Source organism: Salmo salar, chromosome 07, assembly GCF_965601325.2.
Source record: "Salmo salar chromosome 07, fSalSal1, whole genome shotgun sequence".
NCBI lineage: Eukaryota > Metazoa > Chordata > Actinopteri > Salmoniformes > Salmonidae > Salmo > Salmo salar.
The window spans coordinates 53,128,281-53,149,512 of record NC_138297.1 but is presented as its reverse complement, the minus strand read 5'-3'; the positions used below and the strand labels follow the sequence as shown (position 1 = coordinate 53,149,512).

General features: G+C 42.0%; 1 protein-coding gene across 3 annotated transcripts in view; it reads left to right on the top strand.

The window, feature by feature from the left end:
* Positions 1–21,232, top strand: part of LOC106609498 (pleiotrophin-A) — a 39,627-nt gene that overhangs the window by 16,253 nt on the left and 2,142 nt on the right. For all 3 annotated transcript variants that reach the window (XM_014208377.3, XM_082977759.1, XM_082977760.1), the window contains exons 2-4: positions 11,601–11,695; positions 12,025–12,198; positions 16,008–16,169. In XM_014208377.3, the coding sequence (XP_014063852.1) occupies positions 11,602–11,695; positions 12,025–12,198; positions 16,008–16,169 (430 nt within the window). In that variant the 5' untranslated portion in view covers position 11,601. The remainder of the gene's footprint in view (positions 1–11,600; positions 11,696–12,024; positions 12,199–16,007; positions 16,170–21,232) is intronic.

Genomic DNA, 21,232 nt, shown 5'->3' with positions numbered 1-21,232 from the left:
CTCTAGCAGCTTTAGCCAGGCTGGTTCCATCTTGTCCTCTAGCAGCTTTAGCCAGGCTGGTTCCATCTTGTCCTCTAGCAGCTTTAGCCAGGCTGGTTCCATCTTGTCCTCTAGCAGCTTTAGCCAGGCTGGTTCCATCTGGTCCTCTAGCAGCTTTAGCCAGGCTGGTTCCATCTTGTCCTCTAGCAGCTTTAGCCAGGCTGGTTCCATCTGGTCCTCTAGCAGTTTTAGCCAGGCTGATTACATCTTGTCCTCTAGCAGCTTTAGCCAGGCTGGTTCCATCTTGTTCTCTAGCAGCTTTAGCCAGGCTGGTTCCATCTTGTCCTCTAGCAGCTTTAGCCAGGCTGGTTCCATCTTGTCCTCTAGCAGCTTTAGCCAGGCTGGTTCCATCTTGTCCTGTAGCAGCTTTAGCCAGGCTGGTTACATCTTGTCCTCTAGCAGCTTTAGCCAGGCTGGTTCCATCTTGTCCTGTAGCAGCTTTAGCCAGGCTGGTTACATCTTGTCCTCTAGCAGCTTTAGCCAGACTGGTTCCATCTTGTCTCGTGCTTTGAAACCCTTCGCATTGTAATGCCAAGCTGTCGTTGAGGAGGGGGTGGGGATGATTGTGGAAGTGCTGTCTCTGTGACACAGGAGGTTGGTGGCACCTTAATTGGGGAGGATGTGGTCGTGGTAATGACTGGAGCGGAATAAGTGGAATGATATCAAATACATGAATTATATGTGCTTGATGTCATTCCATTGCTCCGTTCCAGACATTATTATAAGCCGTCCTCCCCTCAGCAGCCTCCCATGCTCTGTGAATGTGTCGGTTTGAATGAACATACTGTATTGTAGATGGGTCTTCACTGCTCAAAACAAAGCTTCTAAAATCGATTGAGTGTTAACAGTGCTATCATTTTAAATCAGTCCTCTTAGGGTTGGTCTGTTCTTTCAGTTCAATACTTTTTCTACTTTCAGGACAAGTGAAACATTTTCAGTTGCTGATTGATTGCAAATTCATGGTTGGTAAATCAGAAGTATAGAGTCAAAGTTTGATTCCAAAAAGTATTGAGTGATATTAAAAGTAAGCCTGTGGCTTTTAAAGTTCTGCAGTAGAGTGTTTTGCACCTATAGTAGTGAAGTCAAGGCACAGTCAAGCTTCCACCGTCAGAGCCAAAGAGCACATTGGAGCTGGTGTTTGCATAACATCGTGGGTTTAACATATTGACATCGCACTGCAGTTAATTAAATCCTTGGAGCCCTTCGACACTATTCCTGCATCTATGATGTTAATGCGAATAGTTTATTGTCAAAGTATTATTCATTATTTAGCCTCACTGTCCTTGGCACTGACATTCACGTTGAAAACTATCCTTCCTTTTTGATAACCTCCGGCGTCCACTTAGTTTCCTATGACTGACAACAAAACAATGCTCCATAGCTGAAAGAAAGTAGCATAACCATATGAACACACTGCCTATGTACAGTGAATGAGTGATAGAGAGAGAAAACCAGAGAGCACGTACGAGAGGAGCGACAGCGCTTTAATCAAAAGCCAGACCAAACTCCCCAAGGCGTACGCAAACGCTGTCTTTCAGACCTGATTTAATGAACTAGTGTCTCAAGGTGCTTTCACCAACGTCTCTTCAATTAGGAGGACTGATCTAAATTGGAAGCTTTGGAGAGAGAGCTGATAAAGGTACAGAGAGAGAGAGAGAGAGAGAGGGAGAGAGGGAGATGAGGAAGATGAGGAGAGAGAGATATGGAGATGACTGAGGTGTTAACAGTGTGAGGCTAGAGGGACAGGCTGCTGTCACTTGGCTGCCAGTCAGGCCTGCATGTGAGAGGGGATCAGAGGAACACAACTGGCAAGAGAGACAGGATCTAAAGTGAACAAAAAAAGCTGCTACTTCCAGCAAACAAGAAGGAACCAAAACAAGACGAAATGAAAGACGGATAGGAAAGGGGAAGGGGATACCTAGTCAGTTGCACAACTGAATGCATTCAACCGAAATGTGTCCTCCGCATTTACCCCAACCCCTCAGAGAGAGAGGTAACACATCTCTCCAATAGCCAGAGGCTTCCCACAGCTAATTCAAGTGTGACTTCCACCCGTCTCACTATGATGAATTCTGATCAAAACGAAGAGGGGGTAAAAGCGCTTCCGGAAAATGGTAATATTTCAGCTCCGCCCTAGTGCCGCCATCTCAAGTCCTCAAGTCCCTGTTGAAAATGAATATTCATAAAATATGCTAATTTGTATGAGCCAGAAACAAAACACAAACAAACATGGGCATCTTGCTGAGTAAAGCCTTTGAATGCAGAAGACAGGAGGACTAATGGTAATGCACCGTTACAGTGTTTAACATGCTAAACTGCTGAGGCAACGCAGCTCGAGCTGCACGCTAACCTGCAGGGGTGCACGGAGACGCTTAAAGGAAATCTTTTTACTTCGATTTTATCTGGAGAGTTGTGACGATCTACATGAGCACAAAGCTGCTCATTTTTTGAGAGACATTTAGGTAGAGTTGACTTTTCTAAAACAGACATGGGATTCCCATCTGTCTTACTTCAAACAGCTCACAGCTCAACAGATATATTGGCAGTCAAGTGGAAAAAGATCTAAATAAGAGATATTTGCATTGAGACTGTTTATCATCAAGAGGGGCTGTTTGTTTGGAGAGTTTATACTCTGGTGGTGGTTAATGAACTGTATGCTTTCAGCATGGAAGAGATCCTAGGATCTTTGCATAGTGCGTGTGTATGTTTGAAAGTGTAAGAGAGTGATTGCTGAAGAGAAAATGGATGATTTAGGGTGTGGGATACAGAGAGTGGGTGTCTAGATGCTAAATGTAATTTGTTGAATGTAATGGAGGCATTCACGCATAATTTGATGTCTTCCATTTTAGTCTTTTCAGCTCTGATGCACTCACTGAGCCACTGCTTGTCATCATTACTAATGTGTTTTATCATTAAACAAGCCTGTTGCCTCGGCTATGTAGATTCCTGCTCTATTCGGCACCTTGCAACACACACACACACACACACACACACACACACACACACACACACACACACACACACACACACACACACACACACACACACACACAGAGATAAGAGGATATCTCTGGAGATTGGTAGTGCGTGGCTGTTAGTAGAGATAATGAGGACGGTCTGCACACAGTCTCACAATAATACAGCCACACTGTCACACAATAATACAGTCACACAATAATACAGTCACAAAATAATACAGTCACACAATAATACAGTCACACAATAATACAGTCACAAAATAATAGTCACACAATAATACAGTCACACAATAATACAGTCACAAAATAATACTGTCACACAATAATACAGTCACACAATAATACACTCACAAAATAATACAGTCACACAATAATACAGTCACACAATAATACACTCACAAAATAATACAGTCACACAATAATACAGTCACACAATAATACAGTCACACAATAATACAGTCACAAAATAATAGTCACACAATAATACAGTCACACAATAATAGTCACAAAATAATACTGTCACACAATAATACAGTCACATAATAATACAGTCACAAAATAATACAGTCACACAATAATACAGTCACACAATAATACAGTCACAAAATAATAGTCACACAATAATACAGTCACACAATAATAGTCACAAAATAATACTGTCACACAATAATACAGTCACACAATAATACAGTCACAAAATAATACAGTCACACAATAATACAGTCACACAATAATACACTCACAAAATAATAGTCACACAATAATACAGTCACAAAATAATAGTCATACAGTCACACAGTCACAAAATAATACAGTCATACAGTCACTCAGTCACTGCCTGACCTTTCCAACTGAGAAATCTGAATACACACACCATACACACAACATACACACCTGAACACTGAAAAATGGCGACAAGCCTCAATGAAGGATGGAGGATCATAAGTAAAGACTTGCTCCCCCTCAGCTTGATAGCTCCAAGGTTGATGTACGGAGACAACATTTACCCACAGCCATTGTTAACCATGACTGGTGGAGGTTTGTTAACCATGACCTTGACTATCTTCCTCTGGCTGGTGGAGGTTTGTTAACCATGACTTTGACTGTCTTCCTCTGGCTGGTGGAGGTTTGTTAACCATGACTTTGACTGTCTTCCTCTGGCTGGTGGAGGTTTGTTAACCATGAACTTGACTATCTTCCTCTGGCTAGTGGAGGTTTGTTAACCATGACCTTGACTATCTTCCTCTGGCTGGTGGAGGTTTGTTAACCATGACTTTGACTGTCTTCCTCTGGCTGGTGGAGGTTTGTTAACCATGACCTTGACTATCTTCCTCTGGCTGGTGGAGGTTTGTTAACCATGACCTTGACTATCTTCCTCTGGCTGGTGGAGGTTTGTTAACCATGACTTTGACTATCTTCCTCTGGCTGGTGGAGGTTTGTTAACCATGACTTTGACTATCTTCCTCTGGCTGGTGGAGGTTTGTTAACCATGACTTTGACTATCTTCCTCTGGCTGGTGGAGGTTTGTTAACCATGACTTGACTATCTTCCTCTGGCTGGTGGAGGTTTGTTAACCATGACTTGACTTCTTCCTCTGGCTGGTGGAGGTTTGTTAACCATGACCTTGACTATCTTCCTCTGGCTGGTGGAGGTTTGTTAACCATGACCTTGACTATCTTCCTCTGGCTGGTGGAGGTTTGTTAACCATGACCTTGACTATCTTCTCTGGCTGGTGGAGGTTTGTTAACCATGACTTTGACTATCTTCCTCTGGCTGGTGGAGGTTTGTTAACCATGACTTGACTATCTTCCTCTGGCTGGTGGAGGTTTTTACCATGACTTTGACTATCTTCCTCTGGCTGGTGGAGGTTTGTTAACCATGACCTTGACTATCTTCCTCTGGCTGGTGGAGGTTTGTTAACCATGACTGCTTCCCCGGCGGGGAGGCCTGACTGCTTCCCTCTGGCTGGTGGAGGTTTGTTAACCATGACCTTGACTATCTTCCTCTGGCTGGTGGAGGTTTGTTAACCATGACCTTGACTATCTTCCTCTGGCTGGTGGAGGTTTGTTAACCATGACTTTGACTATCTTCCTCTGGCTGGTGGAGGTTTGTTAACCATGACCTTGACTATCTTCCTCTGGCTGGTGGAGGTTTGTTAACCATGACCTTGACTATCTTCCTCTGGCTGGTGGAGGTTTGTTAACCATGACCTTGACTATCTTCCTCTGGCTGGTGGAGGTTTGTTAACCATGACTTTGACTATCTTCCTCTGGCTGGTGGAGGTTTGTTAACCATGACCTTGACTATCTTCCTCTGGCTGGTGGAGGTTTGTTAACCATGACCTTGACTATCTTCCTCTGGCTGGTGGAGGTTTGTTAACCATGACCTTGACTATCTTCCTCTGGCTGGTGGAGGTTTGTTAACCATGACTTTGACTATCTTCCTCTGGCTGGTGGAGGTTTGTTAACCATGACCTTGACTATCTTCCTCTGGCTGGTGGAGGTTTGTTAACCATGACCTTGACTATCTTCCTCTGGCTGGTGGAGGTTTGTTAACCATGACCTTGACTATCTTCCTCTGGCTGGTGGAGGTTTGTTAACCATGACTTTGACTATCTTCCTCTGGCTGGTGGAGGTTTGTTAACCATGACCTTGACTATCTTCCTCTGGCTGGTGGAGGTTTGTTAATCATGACCTTGACTATCTTCCTCTGGCTGGTGGAGGTTTGTTAACCATGACCTTGACTATCTTCCTCTAGCTGGTGGAGGTTTGGGGCAGGAGGTTTTTTCTATCAAATCAAATCAAAGTTTATTGGTCACGTACACAGTTTTGCAGATGTTATCGCGGATGCAGCGAAAGGCTTGTGTTTCTTGCTCCAACAGTGCTGAAATATCTAGAAATACAGTAATATCTGTTTTTCTGGGGTTTAGTGAACTTTTATGTTGTTCAGGTCATACTGTTGTTCCGGTCATACTGTTGTTCCGGTCATACTGTTGTTCAGGTCATACTGTTGTTCAGGTCATACTGTTGTTCAGGTCATACTGTTGTTCCGGTCATACTGTTGTCCAGGTCATACTGTTGTTCAGGTCATACTGTTGTTCAGGTCATACTGTTGTTCCGGTCATACTGTTGTTCAGGTCATACTGTTGTTCAGGTCATACTGTTGTTCCGGTCATACTGTTGTTCAGGTCATACTGTTGTTCCGGTCATACTGTTGTTCAGGTCATACTGTATACCTCGTGGCTGTGTTTGCAACCAGTCTTTCACTGCACTCCGTAGTCAAGATGTTTTCATCTGTTTAGAAATGTATCTTAAGGTGTGATGATGAAACACAAACAGGCAAACAACAAGAAATACATCCTTTTAATGTACTGTGTGTCTGGATGAAGCATTTTTCTGCTTCTCTAAAATATAACTAAAACATCTCAAAGGTGTATATCGATGCTACTTTCCCCAAGGACAAATAGAAAAATACTCAAACTTCATTTTCCCTTTCAATAAGAGTTAACAGAAAGTAATAGCTAAACCAACAAGTGAATTGTGTTATTTTGAGATAGTCTGGCATCACGTTTTAAACTAGGGGCCACCATCGAGAGTGATGTGATGACCTGATCTTACTAAGGCCTGGAGTTTCTCACAAAGTCAGGAAAGACTCCTGGCCCTCTCATAGCCCTGTACCAGGCATTAGAGGTTGTTGTACCTACTGCAGCTTTTATATGGCTAAGTAATAAGATATCACAATGACGTCTTAAGGAGTATATAAACCCGCCAGGTCACCAGGCAGTTATAGGACTCTGTAATCTGAGTAATCTGTCATTTCCAGAACTAGGTTTAGCACCCTGGTTTAGTGGCATTGGTAGCCATCTCTCTAGCCTACATAAACACTGTTACACCATTACTGTAGGTCACCTTCTCACTAAGATAACAGAATATTGTCATGTACGCATTACATTTTGCAACAACAATACTAGGCATAGCATAGGGAAGGAGTTACTTCTCCCTGTTCACAAGTTTGTTTAGGCCTATTTGTTTTCGTAATCTGTGAGCGGCTGAGGTTGGATGAACAGCGTAAAGTTTATTTGAACCTAACCTGCTTTGAAAGGCTACACTTATCTCCAAATAAGATCTATGTATAATTTAATTCTTGCTGGTTTAAGAAAATGGGGATTTGCCTCTGAGCCTTCAGGAGGATAATATTCAATGCATGTTTTATTTATGTATGGCTACTTACCACAGCATGCTAGTGCATAAATCCCCCTAATTTGTTAGGATATTTCCCTCTATCATACCAGTAGAGTTGTAATGGTTGGATTACCATATCATCTATTCCGTTCAAAATATTAAAACATGAAAAAAATATCAAATGTACATTTTCATTCTTTGGAGGATGACCGTGGAGGATGACCAATATTTTGCATGTAACTTTAGAAAGCTAATACCACCCAGTCGATTCTCTTTCTACTGTCTTTTCATTTTAACGGCGCTTTTCTTCCACGGCTAAAAACTTTATTGCCTCCGTTCCTTTTGTTCAAATGCCACTGAAAGGATCAGATAATATGAATAGATAATATGAATAGAGGCTTTAACTATTGAAGCAGTATCAATGAGAGAGGGAGTGGAGTGAGAATGGAGGGGAAGGAGTTTGTGGTGAGTTCCACAAACTCGCTGAGCGCTGCCACCGCTGTTCACAGATCAATGGGGAAATGGAGTGTTTGATAGGACTAATTCTGCCTGGCTCATGGACTGTGTCTGCCACAGTGTTTCTGTCGAGGGCTGAGGAGGACTGAGGTACACCTGCCTGCTTGGCAGCTGGTGAACGCATGTTCTCCTGTGGTCCATAAGCCATGTCATCCTCCTCTAACGGAGTGATTGGGGCTGGGCCTCACATGCCCACCCAGCACTCCACACTGATCTTCCCCGCTGATCCGCAGGAAAGAATCCCACTTCATTGTGACAGATAGGAATGATGACTCATCGTATTAGGCCTTCTCATTTGGCTTCCAGTGGTATTCAAACTTTTTCAGCTTGGACCCCATTTCTTTTCCACCAGAATTTCTGGGGACCCTACTTTTTTTCACAATAATTTCTCGCAACCCCACCCATCCCAAATCTAATGACAACCTTTGAAGCGGTAAATGTACTTTTTTTTTTTACATCAACATATAACCTTCAATTCTTATTGAAATGAAAAGTAACCAATAAATACTGTGAAGTTGACCATGCATTTGGATTTAGCTTTTGCAATAACACAGATCTACAGACTGGAATCAAATAAATCTCTAACCAAAGAGAACACAGGCTTCAATCATGCCTGTAAACCTGGCAGTAGTGCTGAACAATTAGTGCTTTGAGGTTGGTTTGGTTTCGGTTAGATTATTAAAAAATTAAAAGGTTTTCGATTTGGATTATTTGTGTTGAATGCTGTAACAACACAGAATAAAACAATTAATAAAGTCCCATGATGGTAGTGACTGCCCATTACTACTTATCACTTATTAACCATCATTTATTCACATTACTTTAATAAAATATTTAAATTGTTGTGTATATTACATTTGTTTTATTTGATTACTTTCTTAATTCATTCCAAGTCATCATTTCATCTCTATAGAGCTGCTGTCTGACAAAAATCACAATTATGTAGTTCTTCAAAGTAAATAACGCATGCTTTTATGGCTGCCGAATACCAACTATCAATTACTTTGATCATGTATTTTCAGGTAGCGATACCTGGTCAAGCAACAGCTGACCTCGCAATACCGCATTCTTGTCTCCTCTGTAGCAGGTGTAAAGAAACATGCATAGTTTCATACCGTACTGTCTTTGGAAACACAGACCGGACAATTAGATTATGGTCATTGTAGTTAATTACCATGTTTTATGCACTAAACTATGTAGAATATTGGCCTGCTGGAAACTACAACTCCCTACTACATCGCACAGTTCAGGCTGGATCTGATTAATCTATAGAGATACTGTGCAATTTGACTATTGAGCTCACAGAAAAAAAAACTGAATGAAATAGAACTGATGTTGGCTAACCGCTCAGCACTAACCGGCAGCAAGCCAACCTGTTACCTGGATGTCTTGTCTAACAACCAAAGAAATTATAAGCTTCTTGTAGCAATACCTATTACCCAGAATGCATCACAAACCCTACCAATTACCTAATTGACAATTAACTTCAATAAAGGTTTGAAAAAGGTACAAACACATTGAGACAATATATTCCACATGATAAATATCCCCACATCAATAACAGTCAATGACAGTCAGTGCTTTCATAATAAAGAGGTGTTAATCGATGTCTGGACATACATAATCACATAAGACTTTTGCTTATGTGACAGAGGACATTGGACAATAGTCACGAATACATTCACTCAATAAAATTCTATTTTTCAAATAATCTTTCTCAAAAACGTTTGTATATTGTCCCATACAATAATCTGTACTCTTATTTTATGGTAAAAAAAAAATAGCTATAAAAATGTACAATTTTGGCAACCCAACTGGAGGTTCACGACCACAACTTTGAATCCCACTGTCATAGGGTGACTTGTGTCTGGTTGTGATATGAGAAAATATACATTTGAAATTATCTATGGGTGGTGGGAGGGATAGTGGGGAAAAAATGGTTACTTTATTCCCAAATACAGTGAAATATCATACGATAACCTGGGTATGGTACAGTATGCATGGTGTGTACAATATCTGAGAACTCGACTCTGTAGTAGTAGGGCGGCAGGTAGCGTACCAGCTAGAGCGTTGGGCCAGTAACCTAAAGGTCGCTGGTTTGAATACCCGAGCCAACAAGGTGTAAAATCTATGTGCCCTTGAGCAAGGCACTTAAGCCTAATTTGGTCCAGGGGCACTGTACTACTATGGCTGACCCTTTAAAACAACACATTTCCCTGCACCTATCTGGTGTATGTGACAATAAAACCATTTTTATTTTTTAAATGGAAATCCAGGTAACAATGGAGATGCACATGTAGCATCTAAAAGTCAAGTGTACTGAATCAATCCATTCATCCATTATGGAAAGTGTTGTCATGCTCTGAGAGACAGAAAGAGATTTGGTGTAAATATTTGATGCACAGCACCAGTGAGTGAAAGTAGGAACACTTGATTCCATTGCAATGAGGGAAACTCTGCTGTCTACCCCTCTGCATACTATTCTGTCTGAACATACTGTACTGAATACTGCAGGATGTTGATATCCCCCTTTAACCTGTAGCCCTCCTCAACTACACCTGGACCTGGACTGTAACTCATCTGCAGACTGCTTATGAATCATTAAGGGGAAAGACTTCTCCTTTGAGATGTCACAATGCCGTAGCTTCCAAACTCCTGGTTGCAATCCAGAAGTACGATTGGGGAATTTCTCAGAAAACACTTTAGACTTTGCAGGTTGTCTATTTTTAGAAACGATCAAAGGTGTTGGACTAACAAGATTTTTCTTGGAATAGAGAGAGGAATGGAACATTGACTGAGCAGTTTGACTGACACAAAACTGCTTCTGGCAAGAAAACAGTCTGTCTAAAGGGGTTCTCAAATCAAATGAAATGTTATTCTGCCTCTCAGTTAAAGTGGGTATGTTGTATGCTTCCACTGTTGAGGGTTCAAGCCCTGTATTGTAAAGGTTCAGATGAGTTAAACTCAGAGTAGACTCATTATATTTAGATGCACTGAGAGCAGAAGTGAATTCAACCAGTGAACGCTCTATTAACAATGGCTAATAATAAAATAAAGGAGAGAGTTTTGAATGGCATCTTTTTAAATGGATTATCACGCTGCCTACATCGCTAATAGACGTGGGGTGCATCAACTTCTGCAAAGTCTCAAACTGGAGAGGACAAAAAATACAGGGCCAAGTGCACCAGGGCGGCGGTAAGAGCCATGTCAGCTCATGATTCATTAAAATTGCCGAATGTAAATGATTTCCCCGCCAGGCTGTACCTTTTGCAGTAATTTGGACACAGTGGAGCATTTTGGCTTCCAAGACGCTCGGTAATTGCTTAAATCTCACGCTGATTCCCCTTCTGTGGGTTTTAGGGTATCTCCAAAATAAACAAGGGGAAAGTGAAAGAAGGAATGAATGAGAAACGGGGATGGTGCGCCAATTCCACCACCCAGAGTTCCCTATCACAGCAGCACCCGCGATTAGAACGGTGCTTCTCTTCATTGGGCCGCAGGGAGGTCGGAGAGCGCCTGGAGGGGAAACAATTAGTCTATTCATAAAGAACATGCAAAAAAAGTTTTTTCTATTTCCAAATCGTCTATATCACTGTCTGACAGCCGATAATTTCCCCATGTCATCATACACATCTGTAGACCCGAGCACAGTGCAGCACACAGCAGGCCATTGTAGCAAATAACAACCATTTATTCCACAAATAGCCTGAGCTTGCCTTCACCTGTAACTGTGAACCATACATGTAAGTAGGGGCATGCTGTGGTTCTTTGTCAGGTCTGCCCCTTCATCTGAAGAAATAAGAGGGTGGTGATGGAATGTCTCCCACAGAGTTACATAGGTTTCTGTACTTGCTATTCCTCAATGCTTGTTCTCCCTCTATCCTAGCATGTCAGGACAGCAGCAGTGGACACTTCTGGCCGTCATGGCCCTCCTGGTCCTCACAGTGACAGCAGGCGAGGGGGGGAAAGCTGAGAAACAAGGTGAGAAACACTGGCAGATTGGTAGCAGTCAGACAGACAGATGATATGTGGATGGAGGGGGATCTCCTATTACAGTACCTGCTACAAGGTATGAATGGTAATTTGATGTAAAGCTCAAATCAGGTCAGATTTGTGCATAAATACACTTTAAGCAGGGGGGCTCACTGCAGACTCACAATGACAGATGCATATCTCGGTTCTTTATATATTTGAATACTTTGACCTTTCACGGTGGTAGTGTACCTCTAGCCTGGCCTAATTACAGCCCACATAATTATGTTCCAGACATAACTGCAGTATAAGGTTGGTGTGTGTGTGCGATCCTGCAGGGAAGAAGGATCGTAAGTCGGACTGTGGGGAGTGGCAGTGGAGTGTGTGCGTGGCCAACGAGGGTGACTGCGGCCTGGGCACCAGGGAGGGCACACGCACTGGCACCGACTGCAAGCAGACCATCAAGACCCAGCGCTGCAAGATCCCCTGTAACTGGAAGAAGCAGTTTGGAGGTGTGTGAGTGTGGTCATGGGGAGCGGACTCAAAACACATTTACAATTCAGCACGAACATGACTGGTCTAGGGATTTTATGTCTTTTTGTTTTGGTCATATTTTTTGTTGTGTATCCATGTCCATTGAAGGGGAAAACATTCTGCCACTCAATGGAGTAGGATTTCAGTTGTGTTTCCAAATCAGTCTTCATGTATGGACATTCCCAGAGAATGATTGCCTGGTTCAGGAAATTACAGACTGGGTATATACACAGCAGAGATGTGATTCATCTCCAAACAGAGCATGGGCTACCTGCCACTTTCCCTACTAGCTTCCTCCTGATTCAGCTCACACCCAGGCTTGAACCCAAGATCTCTGCTTTGCTAGCACACGTGACTGCCTACCTGAAGCATCTTACCAGTCAGCGCCACATGAAAAGCTAGCTATTCTCTGGCGCAAGTGGGGACACTTCAGGCTGAGGAGTAAGTTTCACACATGCCCATATGCTACACGTGTTCACTGCCAAATTATAGGTACAGAGGCACACGCTTTTAGAGCACTCTGTTTTGAAGATCCCTGTAGAACTCCCAGAACAATGGTCCTGTCAACCCCTCCTCATCCCCCCCTCCGCTCCCCTCAGCCGAGTGCCCTGGGATTTCAGAGCCAGGTGACAGTGACCCAAGCTTTTCTCTGAGAGAAATAGGGAAACGAGTGTCACAGCCAAGAGGGAGCTACGCCAGAGTCCAACAAAAGGAAGGGAGAGATGGATGGAGGGATGACACACACAAACACGCACACACACACGCATGCGGACACACATTCTTACACACAAGAACGGGGCATGGCTATCCTTTCCTGGAACAGCCCTGCATCCTTGGGGGAGGAGTTTAAAGAGGACTCTGAATGTAATGTAAAATAAGATCCTTAATGAAATCCAGTCTGTAGACTGCTTAAATGTTTTCTTTCCATAAAGAGAATAAAAGATAAAGTGAAAGAGTGGAGGCCCTCTTTGAAAGGCAGAGAACACCAGACAGTCTGTGTATGGGAAAGACAGATGGAATCTTCAGAGTGGAGAAACTGGGCAAAATGGAGCATAAAGGAGACAATCCGGCCTTGGCAGGGAAAGCCATACACTTGCTAATAACACGGTGCACCAGTTGGTGGTTGATAAAGAAAGTCCTGGGGCAGAGAACTGTTGGAATGTAAATCTTTTTGCAAATATTACCGGTTCTGGTGTTTTTGAGTAGATGATCAGGTTACTTAATGGATAAAATTAAAATAAATCAGACATTTTATGGAAAAAATCCCTTTTCCAGTAAAAGAAAGGATGTTCCACAACAGCAGCTCTCTGAGCTTGAGGGTCCAGGTCTTAATTGCTGATTCTAGGCCGAAAAATGTAATTACATTTCATTTTCTACTTGATCAGTTATATTCAACCAATGGGATGTCTTCTGGGTGCTACAATCACCATAATACAAGCAACCTGGACTTAGGGGTAGACGTAACATAGTAAATACAAATCTGGGACAGTCAAATTAGTATGATATGGTATGTATTCATTTGTGGATGACCATCATCCATTTTGTATGATATGTTACTAATTACAATTCGTATGATATGTTACCAATTGAAATTCATATAATATATTACAAATCTGCAATACGCATGATATGTTACGAATTCCAATTTGTTGTGAATGTTAGCTAGGTGGCTAAGTGGCTAACGCTAACATTAGCTAGGTGGCTAACGTTAGCGAGGCTAGGGTTTAGGGTTAGGGTTAAGGATAGAGTTAGGAGTTAGGTGAAAGGGTTAAGGTCAGGGTTAAGGGAAGGATTTTCTAACTTGAAGTAGTTGTAAAGTAGATACAAAGTATTAAGTAGTTGCAAAGCTGCTAATTAGCTAAAATTGTCTATGATGAGATTTGAACCTGCAACCTTTGGGATCTTAGATGTTTGTGTTATACGCATACCCATCCACCCCGACCAACCATCCACCATTCATTTTTGCCTAAAATAACCTTCTGTCTTATGTAACAATACCAAACATATACTATGTTACGGTTAGTCTATGAGACCAGCCCGCTAAAGGGGAGCGTGCGTTACCACTAATGGCCGACAAAAGCTTTGAGTTTTTGTATCTTAACCTACACTGCCATTCAAAAGTTTGGGGTCACTTAGAAATGTCCTTGTGTTTGAAAGAAAATGACATTTTTTGTCCATTAAAATAACATTAAATTGATCAGAAATACAGTGTGGACATTGTCAATGTTGTAAATGACCATTATAGCTGGAAACGGGTGATTTTGAATGGAATATCTACATATGTGTACAGAGGCCCATTATCAGAAACCATCATTCCTGTGTTCCAATGACACGTTGTGTTAGCTAATCCAAGTTTATCATTTTAAAAGGTTAACTGATCATTAGAAAACCCTTTTGCAATTATGTTAGCACTGCTGAAAACGGTTGTTCTGATTAAAGAAGCAATAAAACTGGCCTTCTTTAGACTAGTTGAGTATCTGGAGCATCAGCATTTGTGGGTTCGATTACAGGCTCAAAATTGCCAGAAACAAAGAACTTTCTTCTGAAACTCATCAGTCTATTCTTGTTCTGAGAAATGAAGGCTATTCCATTCGAGAAATTGCCAAGAAACTGAAGATCTGGTACAATGCTGTAAACTAATTCCTTCAACGAACAGCGCAAACTGGCTCTAACCAGAATAGAAAGAGGAGTGGGAGGCCCCGGTGCACAACTGAGCAAGAGGACAAGTACATTAGAGTGTCTAGTTTGAGAAACAGACGCCTCACAAGTCCTCAACTGGCATCTTCATTAAATAGTACCCGCAAAACACCAGTCTCAACGTCAACAGTGAAGAGGTGACTTCGGGATGCTGGCCTTCTAGGCAGAGTTCCTCTGTCCAGTGTCTGTGTTCTTTTACCCATCTTAATCTTTTCTTTTTATTGGCCAGTCTGAGATATGGCTTTTTCTTTGCAACTCCACCTAGTATACCAGCATACCGGAGTCTCCTCTTCACTATTGACGTTGAGACTGGTGTTATACGGGTACTATTTAATGAAGATGCCAGTTGAGGACTTATGAGGTGTCTGTTTCTCAAACTAGACACTCTAATGTACTTGTCCTCTTGCTCAGTTGTGCACCAGGGCCTCCCACTCCTTTTTCTATTTTGCTTGGAGCCAGTTTGCGCTGTTCTGTGAAGGGAGTAGTATACAGCGTTGTATGAGATCGTCAGTTTCTTGGCAGTTTCTCGCATGGAATAGCCTTCATTTCTCAGAACAAGAATAGACTGGCCATTTTTCTGGCCATTTTGAGCCTGTAATCGAACCCACAAATGCTGGTACTCCAGATACTGAACTAGTCTAAAGAAGGCCAGTTTTATTGCTTCTTTAATCAGCACAACCGTTTTCAGCTGTGCTAACATAATTGCAAAAGGGTTTTCTAATGATCAATTAGCCTTTTAAAATGATAAACTTGGATTCGCTAACACAACCTGCCGTTGGAACACAGGAGTGATGGTTGCTGACAATGGACCTCTGTACGCAAATGTAGATATTCCATAAAAATCTGCTGTTTCCAGCTGCAATAGTCATTTACAACATTAACAATGTCTATACTGTATTTCTGATCAATTTGCTGTTATTTTAATGGACAAAAAAATGTGCTTTTCTTTTAAAAACAAGGACATTTTTAATTGACCCCAAAAATTTGAACGGTAGTGTATATACAATAGGTATGTTTGTGGCTGTAACAATCCTGTAAAATGTGTGTTTTGTATTGAATATGTATCTCTGTTGTAACCATGTCTCTGTAGGTGAATGCAAGTATGACTTCCAGGCCTGGGGAGAGTGTGACTTGGTGACGGGGAAGAAGAACCGGACAGGGGTGCTGAAACGCGCTCTCATGGATGCTACCTGTCCTAACACAGTGAGCGCCACCAAGCCCTGCGGCAAGATCCCCAAGACCAAGCTGCAAGGTAGGCTGAGGGGGAATGTCAGAGAGCATATCAGCAAAGCCATAGATTTGCATATATAGTACATATATGTCTTTACCACTAGTGTATATCCTGAGGGATTTGAATGGGAAGCTAAACCACTGCAAAGGGAACACATGTTTAGTGAATGATTAACTTATAATACCAGGAAATAGTGTAGGTACCAGTCAATATATTACTAGTCTAAAAATGTATACAGTACCAGTCAAAAGTTTGGACACACCTACTCATTCAAGGGTTTTTCTTTATTTTTACATGTTCTAAATTGTACAATAATAGTGAAGACATCAGCACTATGAAATAACACATATGGAATCATGTAGTAACCATAAAAGTGTTAAACAAATGAAAATATATGTTTTATTTTAGATTCTTCAAAGTAGCCAGTCTTTGCCTTGATGATAGCTTTGCACACTCTTGGTATTCTCTCAACCAGCTTCACTTGGAATGCTTTTCCAACAGTCTTGAAGCAGTTCCCACATATGCTGAGCACTTGTTGGCTTCTTTTCCTTCACTCTGCGGTCCAACTCATCCCAAACCATCTCAATTGGGTTGAGGTCGGGTGATTGTGGAGGCCAGGTCATCTGATGCAGCACTCCATCACTCTCCTTCTTGGTCAAATAGCCCTTACACAGCCTGGAAGTGTTATTTTACAATGATGGCCTACCCCGTCCAAACCCTCCCCTAACCTGGATAATGCTGGGCGCCGCCCTATGGGACTCCCGATCATGGCTGGATGTGATACAGCTCGGGATCAAACCAGGGTATGTAGTGACGCCTCTAGCACTGAGATGCAGTGCCTTAGACTCTGTGCCACTCGGGAGCCCCTATCCTCTGCAGCAGAGGTAACTCTGGGTCTTCCTTTCCTGTGGCAGCCCTCATGAGAGCCAGTTTTATCATAGCGCTTGATGGTTTTTGAGACTGCACTTGAAGAAACTTTCAAAGTTCTTGAAATGTTCCTAATTGACTGACCTTGAAGTAATGATGGACTGTCGTTTCTCTTTGCTTATTTAAGCTGTTCTTGCCATAATATGGACTTGGTCTTTTACCAAATAGTGCTATCTTCTGTATACCACCCTTACCTTGAAATGCATTCCAGGTGAGTACCTCATGAAGCTGGTTGAGAGAATGCAAAGCTGTCATCAAGGCAAAGGGTGGCTACTTTGAAGAATCACAAATATAAAATATATTTTGATTTGTTTAACACTTTTTTGGTTATTACATGACTCCATATGTGTTATTTCATCGTTTTGATGTCTTCGTTATTATTCTACAATGTAGAAAATATTCAAAATAAAGAAAAACCCTTGAATGAGTAGGTGTGTCCAAACTTTTGACTGGTACTGTACATGGTTGGAGAGGACAAAACGCAAAGTTATAGGATCCATTTTAAACACAATAGTCAATACATTGGAGAGTGAATCTCCATAAATGTGTGGAAGCGTTGGAAGATGATATTAGTTTTGGTTAATTAAACCGTCAGAAAAGGACCATTTTCACCCGCTCCCTTTATGCTTCATATTTAAAGCACGTTGCCACTTTCAGTCAACTTTTTTTCATCCTTTAACCTTGCTAACGTATATTTATTAGCATATTATTTGGCAGTACTTTCACAGCTCACACCGATGACATCCTGCTGAATGATTCATTCTGCGATAGTGTTAAACTTGTCAGAGATTCATGTTTAATCCAGCTCCACGATGGTGGAATTAGCCTCTTCACTGAGCCTAAAAGGTTCAGTGGGAGTGATTTCTATAAGTCTTCAACTAGGGTGAACTAAGGTAAATACAAGTATTGAGCAGTCAAGTATGAAAATGTAATGCTGCATTCTCTCAGTAACTGCCAGTAGACATCTAGACTCACCCATTTAAAGAAGACAATAGGAGACGTCAAGAAACATCGATTTTTCTCTTTCAATTATGTAGAGCAGTGAGACTGAGATGGTCACCGAACATGACATTGAGGATTTCAGATTGTGGTTTTAGTTGGCAATTCGCCGAACAGACATTATAGATTTCTAATGTATTTCGTTTTGGTTAATTTCATCTGTCTGATACAATAAACTAGATGAGTATCTTAATAGAATGAAATTGCATATTCAATATTTAGGTCAGTCACAGTTAGCCCTGTTTGTCTAACTGCTTCATTCAATGCGCTGATGAACATTGCCTTTCATCATTCATCAAACCGTGTTTAACATAAGACATTTTTTGCCATTCAGTTTGTTATAAGATGTATACCTCATGTCCAAACTTTACAAAATGTTCCAAAAGTAAAGCAGATTAATTCTTTAGTTCAGTGCTCCATCATTAATACAGTGACAGAATGTTACCAACATATAGAGGCCAACACACAGATGTTCATCTATTTTCCCCACATAAAGGCTTTATTAACAACTCCCACTAAAACCAATCAAGTGAGAGCAGAAGTTGTTTAAAAATATAATGAATGCTGCTGCATGATGTTGCCAGTAAAGGACTCATGGGGCTAGTGTGTACATTATGTCCAACCTGACTGCGTTTTGAGAAGTAGGCTACTGTGGCGATTTGTTGAGAGTGTGAAACTGGAATCAGGGTAGATTTGGCAGCAGCCCTGACAGTAATCTACTGTATGAGAGGGTGTGCCAGAACAGAACAGACTCTCCAGGAGCGACTGGACCAGAGTCTCATTGTTTTTCAGGCAGGCGGCTAACAGTTAAGACAGTTTCCTGCTCGAGGACAGAGAAAAACACGCACTCCTGTCAATCTGATTGGGATTTTGGGTTCAATTCAAGTTTCCCTCGCATCCTAATAACCTGGGAGTTAGGGAAATCAAAAGGGTAAAAAGCTGCTAAGACAAATCTCTCTGTGACGGAAAAAAAACATGTCAGATTGACAGTGGAGTGGAACCCCTGGCTTGGGTAATGGTTCTCGAAAAAACAACAATATCTTTCACATAAGCCGAGCAAAGCCTATTTAGGATGTCACATGAAAGGAATCTGATCCAAATTAAAATCATATTTGTGTTGGTGTATTTCTTCGGTGCACATGCATTTCAGTGACAGAAATAGCAAGGTGACATACAGAAATAACTTTATTTCTGCAGTGATTAAAATGTAATGGTAATCTCTATACAGTGTGTGTGTGTGGTGTGTGTGTGTGTGTGCGTGCAAGCACCTGTACAGGATTGTATAGCACTGTACCTATATAAATGATCATATACTCCCAAATGAATCCTGTGTGATGGAGGCCAGTCCTGTTTTAAGTCGGGCCTACTGTCCTAGGGAAGGTGAGAACCACAGTGTGAAAGGAGGAGGGAGGGATGACGGTGGAGAAGAAGAATGGAGAGAGTTGAAAAGAAAGACCTGCTATCTGAGAATATGATTTCCCATGTCTGCCATTTGACAGATAAGCCCTGGTAAGCTAAGGGGTTACTGGGAAACAGAGAGGCTGACGATGTTTGTGTGTGCGTGTGTGTGTATGCACTTGCCCCTGTGTGTGTTTGTGTGTGTGTGTGTGTGTTGGAAGGGGATTCCAGGCCAGTCAGAGTCACAGAGGAGGGATCAGAGGACTTGTAATGAACCCCGGCTACAGAGCGAGGGACTATCTCACTTCCGGCTGGGGCCACCATATCCGCCCAGTCATATTTACAATTCTAAACAGCCACCTTGTCTGCTGGTGCCAGGAGCAATGGAGAAAACATCTGCCAGGCCCATAGTCTTGAGGAGACAATGCTGCGAGGCAGCGAGGGAGCGATCTGAGATTCAGTGTCAGCTTCTCCCTTGTCTAACCTCAGGTAGAGATGGGCCCCACGAATGAAATGGAAAGGCCGGAAAACAGAGAGTGACCGAAATGAAGCAGAAATGAAACGTTATGAATACCTGTAGAATTCTCCTACTCTCCTCCCTCCTTACTCAGAAGAAGGAGCAGGGGAGCCACAGTGGGGAGCGGAGAATGTCAGAGATGATTTGCGGGGAAACAAAAGGATTTATAGAGATGAAAACCCTGGGGCTGCCGTCGAGGAGTTGTTTTGGGGCTGGCGATGGTTTATCATTCCCCTGAGAAGGGCTGTGTCGTTGTGTTTCTGTGTACGAGACAGCCCATTCAGACACTGAATTCAGTTTTATTGCACTCAGCCTGTTTCACGGCATCCCGGTTCAAAACCTATTCTCTCCAAGCCGCTCTGATTATTATGAGTCTGTGTCAAAAGTGCGGTGGCAGAAATGAGAGCGGAGAGAGTACACAGTAATGTGCCTATGCAGCAGAAAGCACTCCGGCATGGTGAGAGCTCCAATCTCACAGACGGGGCTCGCAGAGGTAATGTGATTCTCTCTGTCTCCCTAGGGAGCCAAATGTGCTGACAAAGGCACAGGCAAAAACACAGTTAAACAAATTAAAACTGGCCAAACAAATGGAGCGAGGAGCAATTTTCTGTGTTTTGTATGAACACCCACATCCCAATCTCCAAACTCACAGAACGCTCTTGGCTTGTCCACAATATGATTGCAATACATGTGCTTATGAGAAATGTATAGCAGGTCCCTGGGGCATTGATGTCAACATTATATTTTAGGAGGATTCGAGTGACAAACATTATGCATTTTGGTAGCACAGGCAACATCTGGTAGGCTATCACCAATCAGTTAGACACTTGCGATTCATGAGTCATCTCTAGGTCTGTGCATTGGCCTGAGGCATATCGACCCTTACAACGGGTTCATTTATACCCACTTATTAATGATTTGGCAATTCTATACAAGCAAGGAATCATTACTTCTGTATTTACCGATGGATAGCATTGTTTGTTTATCAGGGATAAAAGATTAGCATCGGGATGATTTACAATACTTTATATGCTGATTATCATCACATTCTTCACATTAATGCTCCAATGCTGATAGGACGTTTCACATAGATTATTAAAGGGCATGTGAAGGATAAGCAAATGATTCCTCAATGTTTGCATGACTTTGTTCATGTTTAATGCTGATGTCTTATTGTACTGTATATGACTTGGCTTGGTACTGTATATTGGCTAATGCTGCATCGGTGGTGAATAGATCGATT